At 35.6% G+C, this 19005-nt stretch overlaps 1 protein-coding gene and 1 pseudogene across 1 annotated transcript in view; one reads left to right on the forward strand and one right to left on the reverse strand.

The window, feature by feature from the left end:
* C6H6orf58 (chromosome 6 C6orf58 homolog) overlaps positions 1 to 3201 on the forward strand; it is a 34321-nt gene extending 31120 nt beyond the window's left edge. The window contains exon 7 of the mRNA XM_057740148.1: positions 3028 to 3201. Within this exon, the coding sequence (XP_057596131.1) occupies positions 3028 to 3056 (29 nt within the window). The 3' untranslated portion in view covers positions 3057 to 3201. The remainder of the gene's footprint in view (positions 1 to 3027) is intronic.
* Positions 3202 to 3637: 436 nt separating this feature from the next.
* LOC130854878 (protein LEG1 homolog) lies at positions 3638 to 18760 on the reverse strand (annotated as a pseudogene).
* Between the last annotated feature and the right edge of the window lie 245 nt (positions 18761 to 19005).

A 19005-nucleotide genomic window follows, 5' to 3' on the forward strand; every position in this document is an offset into this window, starting at 1 on the left:
ACCAATACCACTACCAACAGCAAAACAGAGAATTCATTACCTACAGAACTGCATTACAAAAGATATTGAAGGATTTCTTCAGACACAAGAAATTTGATATCAGACAGAAGCTAAAAATAAATGAAGCAATGGAATATTACTCAGCTGTAAAAAAGAATGAAATTGGGACATTTGTAGAGACATGGATGGACCTGGAGGCTGTCATACAGAGTGAAGTGAGTGAGAAAGAGAAAAACAAATGTCAGTTATTAACACATATATGAGGAATATAGAAAAATGGTACAAATCAACCGGTTTGCAGGGCAGAAATAGAGACAGATGTAGAGAACAAACATATCACATATGTAAATGTGATAACAAAGAAACATGCCTCTTTGTAGTTGATAGATTTAATCCAAATATTTAAAATTAGGTTAAATACAAATGGCCTAATCGTAAAAGTTAAGGACTCTCACCTGCAATAAAAATGCACAACATGAGAGCTGTGAGTTTGGTTTTATTTGGGGACTTTCTGAGGACTCTAGCCCAGGAGACAGCCTCTCAAATAACTGTGAGGAACTTCTTCGAAGAGATAGGCGGGGAGGCCAGTATAAATATGATTTTGGTGAAGGGGTACTTACAGTCAAGCACACATTTTGGTAGAAAGTTACTGCTCATCATGAGAAACAAATATCTCAGTTACTGATTTAAGTGCTTTTCTAAGTATGGGAAGATATGAGAATCTGGGTTCATAAAATTTTCTGCTGAAAATATCCAACTATCTGAAGGTCTGTTCTTCCAGTATTCCCAGAGCACAGAGTGCCTCATTCTTGATCTGCAACCTAAACTCTTTCTATGGTGTATTGTAGGTCAGTGACTGCAGTAGCTAGTGACTCAATTCTTGTAGAACCAGGTGGCAAGCAACATTCCTCAGCTGGCAGAACTAAAATTGTTTTTCTCTCGATAAAAAAAAATCAAGACCCAATTATATGGTATAAACATAAGACAGAGATAAAGACCAACACAGTATAAAAAATAAGATAATTAGGAGAGTCATACGGTAAGAATTCCAGTTGCTAAAATTTTCTACTTAAAAGTTTTATTTTCCTGAAGCTATGGTGTAAATATCAGAACCCTAAAAACATGGACATGGACAACATTTTTGGAGTTATCTGTTATAAATGTTTTAGGATATATATATATATATATATCCCATAAACTTAGCCATTATTGTAAAGTTTAAAAAATAATTTATCTGAACCAACAATTCAGAATTTTTCATCATTTGATCTGAACCTCAGGTGTAGGTGGGCATCTGTGTATAATTTGTACATTACAGATTCAGCCCACTCATTCTCTGCATAAAATGGACCAATTGCCAATTTATTTTTACTCTGTTTCTGTATTAGTCCTAGTTCACAGTTCACTGTAGCCTGTGTGCAAAACTAACCGGAAAACCAATACAGAGGGTAAATTCCACCAAAAAAATTCATCACTAGGCAATTTGTGTTTTGACAAGGAGAGGTCAGTTAGTTATGGTCTGTGAGCGTGTAACTTGTAAACTGATGTAGGCTCTAGAGTTTGGGGCAGAAATGATGAGTCATTTGCAAATGGAGTAAAGGAAGCCAGTTTGTATACAGCAAGGGAAGAAAAAAATACAATGCACAGTGATAAATGGAAGTGAGTTCTCCTAAAGCTCAAGAAATATGAAAAGTACTTTGTTTGGTACCTGATGATTATTTTAGCTCTTAGTTCTGATATCCAATGAGAATCATTTGCTCTTTCATCCCACTGTTTCAATGCAGTAGCATTCTTGTACCCTACAGAAATCTTCTAGCTTTTTTTCTTTAATTTACTTTAGCTATTTCACTCCATGAAACTACATTACTCTAATTTTAAATTTGTAATATAATTACTAATCAAGATATTACCAACCACCATTTCTGATATGAAATAGAACAGTTCCTATTGTATTAAAGCCATCAGCAGAAAAAACATAGTATATTACTTTGTAATGATATGCTCAGAAACTTATGTGTTTATTGCACTGCAACTGCACCATTTTCTCATAGCTATCCTTGAATACATACAATACAAAGATAATCTTAAAAATGCTGTAGTAGCAGAAATAATGCTTCTGAAATGATATCCATGTCTGAACCCCAAGAATACATGAATATGTTGACTTAGATGGAGAGATTTGCAGATGTGGTTAAATTAGGATCTTGAGATGAGAGACTATCCTATATTATTTGGGTGGATTCATTATAATCATGATGTTCCTTATAAGTGAAAAAAGAAAGGCAGGAAGGTCAGAATCAGAGAGAGGTTTCAAGATGCATGCTACCAGCTTTGAGGATGCAAGAAGAGGCCATGAACAAAGGAATGAGAACACTGCCTAGAAACTTCAAAAGACAAGAGAGTTGGTTCTCCCCTGAACCCTCTAGAAGGAATTCAGTCCTGTTAACACCTTGAGTTTTGTCCAGAGAAACCTATTTCAGACTTGTGATCTCCAGCACTGTAATGTAATAAATTTGTGTTGTTTTAAAGCCTCCAAGTTTGTGGTAATTTGTTACTGCAGCAAAATGAAATTAATACAAATGGTTTAAAATATTAGCAAACGAAGATTTCTATAAATGGTACAGTTGCTGTAGTTCACTATGGGTATATTTCATGATTTTAGATTCCTGGAGTTTACGCTATACCAGTAATTGATTTTTGATATAATTGTCTTGTTCATCAAATGTATAGTTTGTGCCACAATTACTGTGTTGCATGTATTATACTGAATACTATCATCTTGTCATTGAGCTAGTTAACTTTTATAACAAAAATCTTGTACACTCTTCAATAATCTTTATTTCTATAATTTTAACTTTTTCAATAAGAATATTGAGGTATAGGGATATTTGATAAGTTGTTCTAGGTTTAACTAGCTGATACCAGTTGGAAAATGGCAAGAGCTTAGATACAAAGTCTAGTCTTTCTGACGTTAATGCTCATGTTATTTCGCTAAGCTCAATTTATTTATTTTATTTTTCCAAATAGTTTGCCAGTGTGTATACTGTGCCTGTTGATGGGGCCCTGTGTAATCCTATGTAAGGAAGATTCATAAAAGCTTTGGAAGGAAAGTCACCAAGAGGACCAGCAGGAGGTGGACCACCTTCTTGTGTGTATTATCTCTTCTTAAAGGAGAGAAATGTTGCCCTCTGTGACCCTGAAGTATTCCATAAAAATGAAGTAGTCCATAAAATATGGACTAAAAAAAGAGATGTTCTCAACATAATTTTTAAATTTTTGAAAGCACTAACAACCTCCCCAAACACCTATAAATCAGATAATACATTGTAAACAAATAGTTCATTTTTAAGCATTTTAGAAATTCAAATTCACTATTCAGATTTTTATTTAAAATCTTCTGCCTCTTGACTACTGACCATGAAAATATCTTCCTCCAGATTTCATGATATTAATTTAAGTAGAATAATATCCAAAAGTCCAATCAGAGTTTCATTACCTTTATTAAATTATCAGCATTTGCCAGTTATTCAACTGAACCTATACTAGACAGTTAACATTTTAGTTGTTATTGGAGAACACTGTTCCTTGAAAATTTATCATTGTAGATTTTTATTGTATTATAAACTTCCAGAAGCATTTAGTTAAAACAATGAAGAATGAATTCCAAAATCTCTAGAAACAGTTTTCTTGCAACTTTTAACTTCATTAAATTTTTCCATACAGTGAAAGACAGTTTTCCTAGAAAATTAGACATTTAAAAGCTGTAGGTAATATGTTAACTGTGATCCCCAAAACTGAAATTATTTAAAACAAAATTCAACTTAACAAAATTCATTTCAATTTCAATGAATATGAAATTAGCATGTTTTCATATACATTTTGTAATCAAACATGTTTTGCTCTTTAAAATTATGTTATTCAAATTTATAAGATAAATAACTAAAGAGAGTAATGGATACACCAATGATTAAAAGAATAAGACCCATTAAAAAATGAAATGATAGTTTTTGCATATTAGACTATTGCAAATTCTAAAGTTTGCTAATACTCATTTTGGTGTCTATACAGAAATATGAACCTTAATGAACAATTTGTGTGATTTTCTTTTTGTTTTTGTCTTTATTTTGATAAGAACACAATCTATATCCACTCTTTCACTGCCATTTGGCAATACCTGCTCCATAAATTCATTCCCAGTAATTTAATCTGTTACTATTCCAACAAATTAAATTAATGAAAGTAGACACTGAATGTCACTTTGCATTGCCTAAAATTGGAAAGAATATAAATCCATTCAGTGGAAAGTTATGTATTATTTAAAGAGAATAATGTCTGTTAATATTTGTTGACTTGCTAATATCTAAAATATACATGATTGGTAAAAAATGTCTAGCATAGTACAGTGCCATACATATAATCTCTTTTTTTGCAAATAACAATTTTTATCAAATAATTTATTCATTTATTTTTATTCACTAGTTCATATAATTTTTTTGGTGGAAGTGAGCCCAAAAGTTATATATATATAAGGCAAGAAATTAAGGTATGGAGGTTAATTGATGATGATGAGAAGGTAAGTTTTACTTGCATTTAATAACTTTCTGGAGTGTTTGAATTTTAAATAATAGACATATATTGAATATATTTTAAAAATAAGTAAAATTATAGTCATAAAATGAAACATTATTGGAAATAGAAAAAAAGTATTTAGTAACAGTGTGAATTTTGAGTAGACCAAATGTGTCAGAATGGATTGATCAGCTAATGAGCAAGAAAGAAGATGCAGAAGCCTTGAGCCTGGCCTACTGCCCTTTTTTTCTTCTATTACTTCTCTGTTGGGAAAATCATATTTACTTCCCAGTGCTTTATCTTATGAGCAGTTATTTCCATTAACATCCCTGGACTCTTGCCCCATCCCTAATTCCTCTCCAGGAGGTCCTTGAATGGTAGCTGACAATTGGTTGGAACTGACAATTGATTGGAACAAGAGTCAGGAATCACTCTTTTCACCATATTTTTCCACACTAAGTGAGGTAGGGCAGCCACACAAGTAAGTGGTTTATTCTGCAGACTAAACTTCCCCTTGCATGACTTTTCCAGGTCTGGTTAAGGTAAATAAATATATATTTTTTAAATGCCAAGATAATGGAGACTTGAAGTTGCAAAAATATCAAGGCATAAAGGCTAAAATAAAGAAAATCTATGGCAGTTTCTGGTGTAAAGAAAAATCTTAAATTTTTTGATATAAAAAATGTAGTTGAATGGAAAACAATTTGGAGGTTCCTTAAAAAACTACAAATAGAACTACCATATGATCCAGTCATCCCACTCCTGGGCATATACCCAAAGAAAACCATAATCCCAAAAGAAACTTGTACCATAATGTTTATTGCAGCACTATTTACAACAGCCAGGACATGGAAGCAACCTAAATGCCCATCAACAAATGAATGGATACAGAAGATGTGGCATATATATACAATGGAATATTACTCAGCTATAAAAAGGGATGAGATGGAGCTATATGTAATGAGGTGGATAGAACTACAATCTGTCATACAGAGTGAAGTAAGTCAGAAAGAGAAGAACAAATATTGTATGCTAACTCACATATACGGAATCTAAAAATGGTACTGATGAACTCAGTGACAAGAACAAGGATGCAGATACAGAGAATGGACTGGAGAACTCGAGGTATGGGAGGGGGCGGGGGGTGAAGGGGAAACTGAGATGAAGCGAGAGAGTAGCACAGACATATATATACTACCAACTGTAAAATAGTCAGTGGGAAGTTGTTGTATAACAAAGGGAGTCCAACTCGAGGATGGAAGATGCCGTAGAGGACTGGGGCGGGGAGGGTGGGGGGGACTCGAGGGGGGGAGTCAAGGAAGGGAGGGAATAGGGGGATATGTGTATAAAAACGGATGATTGAACCTGGTGTACCCCCCAAAAAATTAAAAAAAAATGTAGTTGAGTATTAAATTTAAAAGTTAGTTTAATATACATTAACGATGAACCAGACATGCTCTACTGTAAAGATATTTTGATTAATGATATTCTATATATTATTATTTTTTCTATACTTGAATTAATTAAAAATATCTGCCAAGGTTTTCAGCATTGTTTCTGAATTCTGACCAGAAGTGGGAGCATGCAATTACTAGAAGAAGCGAGGAAGGAAGGTAGCTTATTTATGTTCCAATTTACTGTAGTAGCCTGCAGTCAATTCAAAACTCCTTAACAAATCCAAAGCTAATTTTACTAAAAGTAGAGCTAACAAAAATTTAGAAATCTTTTATACATAATCTTTAAATGAAATAAACTCTAACTCTAACCATTCATCTAATCCTTCACTCTTTACATACTGGGAAGTTCAAGTTTGTTAAATCATCTGGGCTTAGATTTTACTTTCTGTAACTGACAATGTGGCAAAGGTGATTGGCAGATCAACAGATTTTGTGATTCTCCTATCAGTGGGGCTCAGACAAGAATGAACTTTCCCAAGTCCCTCCCATCCTCCAACCAGTGGAGCTCTACGACTATTTTTGCTAAAGTTATGTGACTTAAAGTTATGTTTGTCACTTCTAGTCCTAGGCCTTTAAAAGAGAGGCTCTCTTTTAAACTCTCTAATAGCTTTGAGTTCTGTAGTGAGCATACAATGGTGAAACTGTAAAGACTGATGGAGCCACAGATTGAAGGATCCTAAATCCCTGAATTATCATGGCGGGAAGCTTCCTTTCAACTGAGTAAATATCCTGAATCATTATGTGAGGGAGAAGTAGGATCCTATTGAGTTTTGCCATTATAATTCAAAGTTTTATTTATTCAAATATTAAGTTTTACCCCAAGTAATGCATACACAATTTTAAATTTAAAATGCATTAATTTTTATTTTGATGCATATCTTATTTCCCAATTTTGCGTTATGGAATAGAAATTAGATATATGTATCTCATTTTTTTCCCCTTCAGTAGAACAAGGGTAAATGGTATCTGGGAAACTGAATGATACAGTTATTTTCAAATTTACCACTATGTAATTTCTTCCGTTTTCCACTATTAGTAAGTCTAAGGTTTGGAAATTTTGGAGAAATAAATCTCCTCCAAAACCAGAATTTTAGGGGGTCACATTTTTTTCTTCATGGCTAAAATCTGTAGAACTGAATGAAGACATTTCACATAACACAATTACTTCATGGTTCTATTAGTCATGGCAAGTATCATTATTATATTTATTATGTTTTTCATTTAAAATAAAATAAAATAAAATAGCAAAGCTTATCCAAGAAAAAAATAGAGATTCCTCTTATCTCCTTGTCAGACTAAAATGTGGTGATACTGATCTATTGGTTTTTGTGCAAAGACCCCAGAAGAGAGGATGTGCTAAGGATTATGTCCCATTAAATGATACCCATCGTAAGCCCACAAAGATTATTGTGAAAACTTTGAAACAGGTAAGTACAGGAGGTCAACATTTCTTTCTTTAGACGGTCTGTTGTAATGATTTATAATTGTGATTCTAGTGGTATTTCATTACCTATGAAATCAACACTACGTATAGAATTTACAAAAAAAAATAAAGTCTCTGTGTCTCTTACCTGTATACGTATGCACTTTATGGAGGAGATTTAGACCAAACAGAACTGTGTTTTGAAAGCCAGTAAAGTCACTGATGAAGGGAGCTCTATCCCCACTAACCAGCATTCGTGTTGGCAGGCCCTTCTGGAACTCAGATGTTCTAATCAAAGCTGTAGGGAAGAGGGGTGGAGCCAAATAATCCACAAACAAAGCCCAGCTTCTTTCAAAATCTGCTTCCTCTTTAGAGTCATATTTTAACCTAATAGACAAGTGAGGGAGAGTATGCATTTAGAATTCGTTTACTCAGAACTTCACCAACTGAATTTATAAAACAGCTAATTTGTTCAAAACGACATTATTCTACTTTTTAGAATACAGATTGTAAAAACGTGGTGTTGATTTTAGCCCCTAGATTTGAAACTTTGAAGAGATGTTCTTAGAATTTAAATCTGGAAATTATCATCCCAGAAAATACATAATTTTAGTCAAATGTTTTGCCCTTTTCATAAAACATGCTCTACTTGTATAAACTCTGAAATGTGACCAACTCTCATTGTTTTAAAATGTAAAGATATAAATCAAAAAAGATTAGCAATTTCTGCTGGATTTGGATACTTCTTTAAGAGCGCATGATTTTCATTTCAGGTAAACACTGCAAAATGAAGTAACTTATGGAGAATTTTTCCTTTCTAGGTAGTTTGATATTTTTTTCCTGATGATATATACTAGGAAGATAACTTTTCTCTTTGTTTTTTTTTTTCAGGTGTACAACATAATGATTTGATATTTGTGTATATTGCAAAATAATCACAAGTCTAGTCATTAGTCACCATACACAGTTACAAACTTTTTTCTTGTGATGAGAACTTTTAATATCTACTCTCTTAGAAACTTTCAAATATGCAATACAGTGCTGTTAACTATAGTCACCATGCTGTACATTATATCCTCATGAGATTTATTTTATAACTAGAAATTTGTGCATTTTGACTCCCTTCTCCATTTCACCTACCTCCCACCTCTGGCAACCACCAATCACTGTTCTTTGTGTCTATGAGCTTGGCTTTTGTTTTTGTTTTTTGTTTTTTTTAAGATTCCACATATTAAGTGAGATCACACAGTATTTGTCTTTCTCTGTCTGACTTATTTCACTTACAGTTATGTCCTTAAAGTCCATCCATGTTGTTGCAAATGGCAAGAGTTCCTTTTTCTTTATGGCTGAATAGTATCCCATTGTGTATATATACCACATTTTCTTTATCCATTCATCTGTCAGTGGATACTTAGGTTATTTCCATGTCTTGACTATTACAAATAATGCTCCAATGAGCATGGGGGGGAGGTGCATATATTTCTTCAAATTAGCATTTTTTTTTTTTTCAGATAAATACCCAGAAGTGGAATTGCAGATCATATGGTAGTTCTATTTTTAATTATTTTGAGGAATCTCCATACTGTTTTTCTATAGTGGTTGCACCAATTTACATTCCATTTTCTCTTCTTATTGAGAAAGAAATTTTAATTTTTAATTTGCAGTGAATAATTTTATATCTATGTTATCTATATCACCTGGTCTGGCAATATTCCTAATTATAAATACTTTCAAGTTTTATCCAGTAAAATGTTTTCTTATCAGTTTTCTCTTTATCATAATACTTCCTGATGGTCAACATATAGGTAAATTGAAAAAGATTTCAGTGAAAAAGATTTCAGTGAAAAAGATAGTGTAAGATAGAAAAATAGTGTAAGATTAGAAAAAATAACTTTAGATCTATTCTTACCTACTGTGAAATTTTTTCCGAGCAACCTTCAAGGATGAGACATGTGCAGCCCATAAGTACTTCAGGAGGTCATCAAAGCTGCTAGAATATGACTTTACCTGCTATACAAGAAGGAAAATGTTATTAATATGTAGGCAATTATAACAGTCTCTTTTTCTGAAAATCAATTCTATTTATAAATACATTTTTTCAATATTCTAAATGAGGGAAGAACATTAAGAGATAAAAGACAATGCTTAATTCTCCTCAAAGAGCTTAATATTAACTCTATTAATTACTAGTATTACTGAATCCATTTGAAAGAAATGAACCATATGATTTTGAAATGCTCAGAATTTTATACTGTAGTATTTCATTTATTTGGTTTTCTCTTGCCATGCAATGAACTTTCCACAAAGTTTTAAAAGTCAGAAATGGGAGAAATGCAAGGAAGAATAAGAGTATTTTTACCTAATCGTATACAGTATAATGAACAAGTTCTCTAAAGGGAAACCTGATCTTTGGTCATTTACTCTCTCACCCATGACACTTCACTTTGGACATCAACGTTGGATTCTGTTTGTCAAATTATCATTTTAGTCAGTGCGTGTGATGGTTCATAAAGAGAGTTGAAATAAGCTGATCAAATTCACCACAATCTATTCCCTAGTAGCATTTATATAGTTTACTGCTCTGTTGACCTGAAAATATGATAAACAGGCACTAGGAAGCCATAATTTCTACAGATTTTGAGTATAATTTATTTGCTGTGAAAAGAATGGATAGGGCAGTCTTAATATTAATATGGGTGTTAATGGGATATGATGTCATGCAGTAATCTACTCATATTAATATTGTTGTCATCATAATAAAGATTTTATACTGGAACTTTATTCCATAGGAACATACTGTTCAATGCATAAAAATCCTACATTAAATATTATTCAAAATTTATCTGACTGCTCTCTAAAAGTATTAATTAAAACACGATAAAAAAAACCTCAAACCTGGTAAAATTTATTCCATTTCTTCATTGTATCTGGAAAGGATGAATAACAGCTAGAAACATTATAACAAAAATTTATCTGATCCTTGGATGGTGGCAGAAAGGTGACATTGTCTGATGATATTCCCATTATGCCAGAATCAACCGCAGCAAGGAAGGGTATCGCAGAGAGATAATAATTAAGGTCTGTATAAACAAGAAGTTATTAATATTGTTAACATATATGAGGGTTTTTTTTAAAGTAAAGAAATCTATTATGAAAGTAAACCCACAGATCTAGAAACATGCTAAAACTTTATCAGAAATTTCCCTTGGCATCATATATAACTAGAATATGCTTCTCTTTAAAACCTCTCATGAAGCAAAATGGATTTCTGTTGTAGGTTTATTATTTTAAACCATAGATAACAATCAAGGAATTTTAAAATACTAATTAAATTCTAAAGCACAAGTAAAAAAGAAAAAATTGGTAACGTAGAAAGCTATACTTTTATGTTTTTATTCTAAATGTGAAGATTTGATATATCTTTAAAATATCTTAATATATATCTAGATTTTTTCTTATTAACAAAGTTTTATTTAATAATATATTACAAATTCCTACTTCTGTCCTATGTATTTAAAGCAAGTTTTAAGGTTACTAGTTTTCTCTAATTGATATTTTCATAATTGGATGAATTAACTACCAATTTTGAAAATCTCTCTAAAAACTCACATCAAAACATTCACAATATTTTGTTAAAGAGATTTTTTTTTGTAAAAGCAGTAGTTCTTATTTCTATTTTTGTTTCTATAATTGGGATTCTAGATTGAAATGATTCTTTGAGGAAAGGTCATCAATTTGAGGTTTGATTGTTACATTAAACTCACCAGCCCACCAACTGTCCACAGAGATACATATATGATCCCCAGATTCATGGCCACAGTCTGTCCTTTGGGTGGGATCAGCTAATCTTCCTAAAGGAGAAAGGATCAAGTGTTGGGTTTAGTAGGCTCATTTTTAAGCTGTAGATATACTAGGTACATTAGGTTTACAGAAGTGCACAAAACATTTATTTTTTTAAACAGTTGTGTCAGCCTTCCCATCATTGTTGTAAAAAAATTAATAAACAGAAACCTAAATTAAATTAAATTAAATTAGATTAAACTAATTAAAAGTTGGGAGACCAGAAGGGGAAGCTCTCACACCTGGCAATGATAGCAGAACCCAACAGGAAGAAGAAAAACTCCTTCCCTTTCTTCAAAAGGACTCAGCCAAAGAAAAGCCATGGACTCTTTGTCTACTATAGCCCTCCCAGCTTCCTTTTTCTCCTAGAAAAGTGTGCTCCTTCCCTTGCCATGCAGGCCCTTGCATGTGATTTTTCATGGTTGCAGACCCTGAATTGCAATTCTCTGCTGATCCTGAATAAACCCACATTCCTTAGAGAAGTATCTGGTCATTTATTTGTTTATTTATTTGGTCAACATTTAGGCAGTCCATGCAAGGACCAGAGAAGATCCTCAAAGGCTCCGGGCTTGTGAGCAAACAGATGCGGTACCCACAATTGACCCCATTATCACTCACTGCTTTCTCACTGACCCTGGGGTTTGAAGGTATGTCTTTCTCCTAGATCTGAGCTCATGCCCTCTTTCCCTTTGATGCCATTCAGGCTTAATTTGGGATCTATTTTAAGTTTCGTCTTTCTGGTTAAGTTCTTATTTTGAAGCTGGCTGAAACACCTTAGACAGATTCTTTTGGGACAGGAGCTGCTTCACTAAAATTGTGTTGTTTTTTTAGCCTTTGACTGATTCCTTTGGAAGGGGCTATTTTCTGGAAATTGGCTGAAAAGCTTTTGACCTGGCTTCTCTGGGACCAAGCTGTTTTTTAGCATTGGCTGGTATTAGGCTTGAAAGTTGTTTGAATTGAGCTGTAAGCTGTTCAAGCTGTTTGAAATTTTTCTTTTGATCTTGGAGAGACAGCAGTGAGTGGTCTTGAAATAGGATCTTAGTTCCCTTCCCAGGAATTGAACCTGAGTAGCCTGGGTGAAAACCAGGAATCCTAGCTGCTAGAGCACCAGGGACTAGAGGCTAGAAACAAAGTGGCCCTGGCTCTTGCCCCCATTTGAAAGCAAGAATATTTCAGGGAGGCAAAAACTGCACAAACAGGTACACGGTTCATTATTAGAGACACAGCACAGCATGTGGAAGAGCACACAAAGAAACAGTTTATTTAGACAGAAGCAAAACAGAAGGGTGTGGGTGTCCTCTCTAATGAGGAGGAACTCAGTAAAGAGAAAATTACATCATTTATATAGGGGCAGTTCTTCTGTGTCTTTGTTCTCCTCTGTCCAATTGTCTCACCTCTTTTCCCATATCTGACCTGTCTTAGGGCCCTACCCAATATGTGTGAGCATCTTTTTCCAAGATGGATTTCAGTGGAGGCTTATGGGAGGTTTGACAACACCTACTATGGGATGGCGCCCACTCCCTTTTTGACCTCCCTGCAAGGAGACTTCTTGTGCACGTGCAGTCAAGGAGGTTTCCTTGACCTCAGGAGTGATAGATGTGGTCGTCTTATCTCTTTACTCCAGCAGGGCTCAGCTCCTGTCACTAACTTTGTCCTTGGCGTGTCGAGGGAAAACAAAGCTCCAATTTACTCCACTTGACAAACTCCAGCTGCTCAGCTCCTGGGCCCATCTAGCTCCTACCTCACTTTCACTCTAAAGAAAAACCTCTGGGAAACAGGATCCCAGTTAAGTATTTTGAGAGTGCCCCCCATCCCCCAGGACTCTAGCCAATTTTATATTTAAAAAGAGTGGTCCTGGGAACTTGCCTGGTGGTGCAGTGATTAGGACTCCATGCTCCCAGTGCAGGGGGTCTGGGTTCGATCCATGGCCAGGGAACTAGAACCCACATGCATGCCACAATTAAGAGTTCGCATGCCACAACTAAGGACCCCACATGCCACACTAAAGGAGCTGGTGAGTCGCAACTAAGGGGCCCGCCTGCCACAACTAAGACCCAGCACAAGTAAATAACTAACTAACTAACTAAATAAATAAATAAAAGCGGTGGTCCTTCCTCATGCACATTTATAACTAAATGAATCAACCTGACCAATAACAATTAAAAATATCAGTGGCCATTATGGGGAACTTTTGAAACCTCCAAGCAATATTCTTAAAACCAAATTGGACTACAACAGCTTAAAAATTTCCAGAACTGAGTGAAATGCTTATTTCAGTTGGTATTTTGAGGCTTCCCAATATTATTGGGAGTCTAAAATTGTCTCTCTGCAAATTAAGATTTTAAGATTAACTGAGACAAACAATTAAAAAAAGATAAAATGTCTCCCAAAGCCTCATGCTCTGCTCCCTTGATTCCTCCTTCAGCACCGCCTTGTCTCTTTCCTCAGCTCCCCCAGGCCAGACTCCACCTGTGATGCCATCATCCCTCTTCTTTCTACACCACCCACACCTCCTCTATATTCTCAGTTTCCTCATCTAACACCCTCACCCAATTTCCCCCTTTCTCTGAAAGTCTCTCCATTCCCTTTTCCTCTGAACTTGTCAGAATCTGTCCCTTTAAAATTAAGCCTTCTGAGGGTCCAGAGAAATTTCTTATGTTCCTTGAATTAAATTTGAACTGCAAGTCATTGTCAAAGATTTCCCAAAGTAATGGAAGATCTTCACAGATTTGCTAAGGAATTTAATACTGTCATTCAAACTTACCAAACTGGTTTGACTTATGTCAGCTAGTTAATATACTTGTTGGTGAAGTCCAGGTTCAACATTGCATAAAACCTGCTAGCAGGGAAATACTGAAAGATCTCTAGAATGACAATCAGGAGATCAGCCCACTAACTTGTGCAATCAGGCTCAAGCAATCTCTAGGAGACTTCATCAAGCAATTTCTAGGGCTTTTCCAAAGCCTGTTGATTGGTACAAAATTCAGGCTGGCACACAAAAATCTCATGAATCTGTTCATGACTATCACAACCAACTTCAGGTTGATTTAAAAAAAAATTCTGGCCTTCCTTTAGATGCTGATTCTACCTGGTACTTTTTTTTGGGGGGGGGGGCACCTGGTACTTTTTAACTCTATATTTATTAATGTGTTGAACTGGGACCTTTCCCTTATAGTAAAAACAACCAGGATGGAATAGGAAACTAGGTCTACTCTAGAGTTGGTTAATCTGGCAAACCAGCTCTCTTATATTCTAGATGAATCACCTAAAAGGAAGAAGGCCAAACTTCTTAATCTTCAACCCCAGGAAATGAAAGCCCTTAAATGAAACAAAACCCTCCCAGTTTCTATTATTATTGCAAAAACTCAGGATATTGGAAAGAGATTATTATAAATTTAAGTGTTTTATGTGCCTTCAGTCCTCTAGTTAGCCTTTCCAATGTCCTCTTGATTCTCAATGATGGGGCTTTGAGGAATTACATCCTGTGGAAATAAAATTTAAAATGGCCCCTATGTTCAGTAATTACTGAATGCAATACTTTTGCCTGTAACTTTAGCTGTTATTAAGATTCCAGGGCATTGTAAGCTTGACTCTGTTAGCTAAGGAAAATCACCCTGCCAATATTTGTATAAGGAATGCTGCCCTTAAAGATACCATTCATTAGCAGCCAAACCTCTGTCATGGTCCAAAGGGATATTTCCCTAACTTAGAAAAACTGGCTAGAGAAGCCCAACAATTGGCCTCTGGAAAGGAAAAACAACATTGTAAATTTAACAATTGTTGGTTTGGTAAAAAAAAAAAACTCTGGTTTGACCAGACAATAACCCAGTCTACTGGAGACTAAAATTCTTCCCTGTCACCTCTGTACATGCAATAAACCACTGGTCTACTGTCAAAATGATAGCCTTCATGAATCAATATTGGGGGAGAAACATTAATAAGGCCACATAAAGTGCCTGCCTCACTTGTCCCACTTATCTGAAGTACGACCGAGAGAAGCCTGTTCATAATGCTCCTGGACATTTTAAACTGCCTAATGGACCAAAGTCTGGAAAATGGATTTCATACAACTTCCTTTGTCTCACGGGTATAAGTGTTTTAGTTATGACCTGTATACTTTCACACCAGACTGAAGCCCTCCCTTGTAGACAGGCTACTACCCCTTCTGTGCTAGAAGTCTTTTTGGAAAAGAGTATCCCTACCTGGGGAACTCCTCTGGAACTTCATAGTGATTAACTCATTTTACTGACCAGGTCCTTTAAGTCTGTGCTGTTTGGCCAGTTTAATAACTATTTCACTGCATTTACCATCCTCAACCCTCTGGTTTAGTTGAATGTACTAATGCATTATTAAGACTCAATTGGCAAAATTGGTAGATGCCCTCCAGATACCTTGACCAAAAGCCTTCCTGTTGATGCCTCTAAATCTCCTTTTGGAACGCACAAACTCTCAATTTTTGAGATTGTCCCAGGATACCCAATACATTTGATCCCTATGGGCTTTTGGCCCATAGCCGACAAAAAGAAAAATACTTATATTGCAAAAGTTTGTTTCTATTAAACATAACAGTGCTTTGATAGAGCAATCTTTTCACAGTGTGCTCTTGGGAGACAAAGGCATTAAGCATCGCACTTTGCTCCCAGGAGATTTGTATAAAAGACACGTCTAGAAGCTCTCTCTTCTTCTTTTTATTTTTTTAACAAATTTATTTATTTATTTATCTATTTATTTATCTACTTGGCTGCTTTGGGTCTTCGTTGCTGTGCATGGTCCCTCTCCATTTGAGGCAAGCAGTGGCTACTCTTTGCTGCAGTGTGCAGGCTTCTCATTGCAGTGGTTTCTCTTGTTGCGGAGCATGGGCTCTAGGCATGTAGGCTCAGTAGTTGTGGCTCTCAGGTCCAGAGTGCAGACTCAGTAGTTGCGGTGCACAGGCCTAGTTGCTCCGTGGCATGTGGGATCTTCTGGGACCAGGGACTGAATCTGTGTCTCCTGCACTGGCAGCTGGACTCTCAGCCACTGCGCCACCAGGGAAGTTCCCTAGAAGCTCTCTCTTCAACCTCCCTGGAGAGGCCCTTGTCAAGTACTGTTAACCAACCCTTGTGTCATCAAACTCCAGGAATAGACTTTTTGATTCACATGACACAGTTAAAGAAATCACCAAACCCTGACCTGTACATCTTTTGGTGACCTGAAGTGGATGACATCTAATGAGACAGCTTTCCCAAGACATCTGAATCAGGCTTGTTGGAAGTTTGTCACAAACCTTTGTGATGATATAACATTTCAGACGATCTCCAGTAATCTATGATCTTGATAACATACAGACTTTAGATAAAAATTGCCTGCCAGTTCTCCCTCTACCCTTCCTTGTTACTCAAATGTGACCTTAATAGTTTCCAATCTGTGCATTTTGCCTCTGACATGAGACGTTACACCCAGGAAAGATCCTTCATGACACTGCTTCATGAAATTTCCACTTCTGGTTAGAGAAGTTCCACTGCTCTTCCTGCCATCTTCAGCACTTTCTCCTTTTTTTTTTTTAATAAATTTATTTATTTATTTATTGGCTGTGTTGGGTTTTTGTTGCTGCACACGGGCTTTGTCTAGTTGCAGCAAGCAGGGCTACTCTTCATTGCCGTGCGTGGGTTCCTCACTGCCGTGGCTTCTCTTGTTGTGGAGCACGGGCTCTAGGCGTGTGGGCTTCAGTAGTTGTGGCATATGGGCTCAATAGTTGTGGCGCACTGCAACAAAGAGTAGCCCCTGCTCGCCACAGCTAGAGAAAGGCTGTGTGCAGCAAGGAAGATTCAACACAGTCAAAATAACAATTAATTAATTAATTAATTAAAAAAGAGAGGAATTCTATTTATTGTGTTCTTGAATGAAAATGAAAAAATTTTAAAGTACTCAGTCCAACATTCTACCTTTCTCTTTGCTCATTACTGAACCCAGAGTAGAAAACTTCCCTTGGAGTGGCTATGTGTCACCCCTGGGGGAGTTGATTATTGTTGACAGTAGACCTTAAGGTTTGGGCTCTTCCTAAACCATGTCTCAGGAGTTCAAATATTTCTTTTCTCTGTGCCAAGGATAGGCTAAGAATAGGAGTTCTAGTGGGTGTTAGGCGATCCCCTGACAAGCTCGGTTTTAATGCCAGCTTGGCTTGTTATCACATATCAGAACTTTCAGAGTCTCCTCCCTCTCTTTTCCACAGCAGCACACATTTTCTCACTGATTACTTTCTTCCAATACTATTTTCTGGGAGCTGATGGTAAAGTTTCTTATTTATTGAATGCCTTTGTTAGCCATAACAAGATACCTTAGGACTTAGGATTTATTTTTTCCAAAACAAATCTCTACTTTCATTCCTGAGTGTAGATGCTATTTTTAGATAAAGAACACATGAAAGAAAGGTTTTCCCACAGACATTTTTGCTTCTTTTTTACTCCAATCTACATTATTACTTAATCACATTTAAACTTTAGATGATGCAAACTAATGTATTTAATGTACATTGCCTTAACTGTTTTCCTGAATGTACTCCCCAGTGCTTAAGACTAGACTTGGTACATAGTGACACTCCAGTTAACAGTTGTTGATATTGAATGAACTATATCTAACATGCTGTGCCTCAGTGAATGCGGTAATCACTAGCCATTTGTGGCTATTCAATATAAAATTAATTGAAATTAAATTAAGAATTCAATTCTGCAGAAGTATTAGCCATTTCAAGTGCTCAATAGCCACATGTAAGAACATATGAGCACAGTATGTCTCCTGCTCTCACAAAGGACAATGCAAATATAGAAAAGTTTAATTATTGTACACAGTTATCTTGGACATCATCTGGTAGAGTGACCATACACACATTTCATAAAGGCTTGATGAGAGATTAGGTAAGAATGAGGACAAAAATAGAGAGGAGGAGTAGGAAAAAGGATAGTTGGAAAAGGAGTAGGAAGGGGAAAGAGGGAAAAAAATGATGTTTTCAAAAGGAGGGTGTTACATATACAAGGTACTACTTCTTAATTAATTTACAGCAAAATCAAAGAGTCGTACTGAAATAGAGAGTCATTCTTACTTGTATGATATTGCCACCCCTGATGCACAGGCAATCCCCATAAAATATTTTGTTCATTTTCTGGTGCAAATTTTTCAGAATACTTGTCTGTCTTGTTCAATAAGATTTTATATGTCCCCAGTCTCTCCCCAGACATTAATGACGTACTTTCCATTTTCTACCTTGTAATCACTCAACTGATCAGGACTCTCTTTCCACAGAGGGGGATACACATCTGAGATATTGGATGTTCTTCCTAAAGAAGCAAAAATACAGCCAATTATTACACAAGCCCAGGAAAGATTAAAACCCATGATGTTCAACATGGAGGCTGAGATCATGACAGAACTTTTATTGGGAAATGGAGGAGGAAGCTACATTGTTTCTTACACCTCTTCCAATCATATGCTTGCAGTTCCCTGGCTAATGACAGGGTGGAGACAAAAAAATACCTTGCCAAATTTAATAGGGTACTTCCCTCCTTAGCCATCTCCCAAATAAATAATGTTGATTATGTATCAATCTTTATAATTTTTAGGAAGAGTTGGTTTCTCTTAAATTTACTTCTGTCTCTGTCTTCTATTTGTTTCTTATATTAACTATAAGAGTAAATTTCATGTTCTTTCCACAAGTACTTGTATTTTAAAGGATGGCTGTTTATT

Source organism: Hippopotamus amphibius, chromosome 6 (genome assembly GCF_030028045.1).
Source record: "Hippopotamus amphibius kiboko isolate mHipAmp2 chromosome 6, mHipAmp2.hap2, whole genome shotgun sequence".
In the NCBI taxonomy this organism is placed as follows: domain Eukaryota; kingdom Metazoa; phylum Chordata; class Mammalia; order Artiodactyla; family Hippopotamidae; genus Hippopotamus; species Hippopotamus amphibius.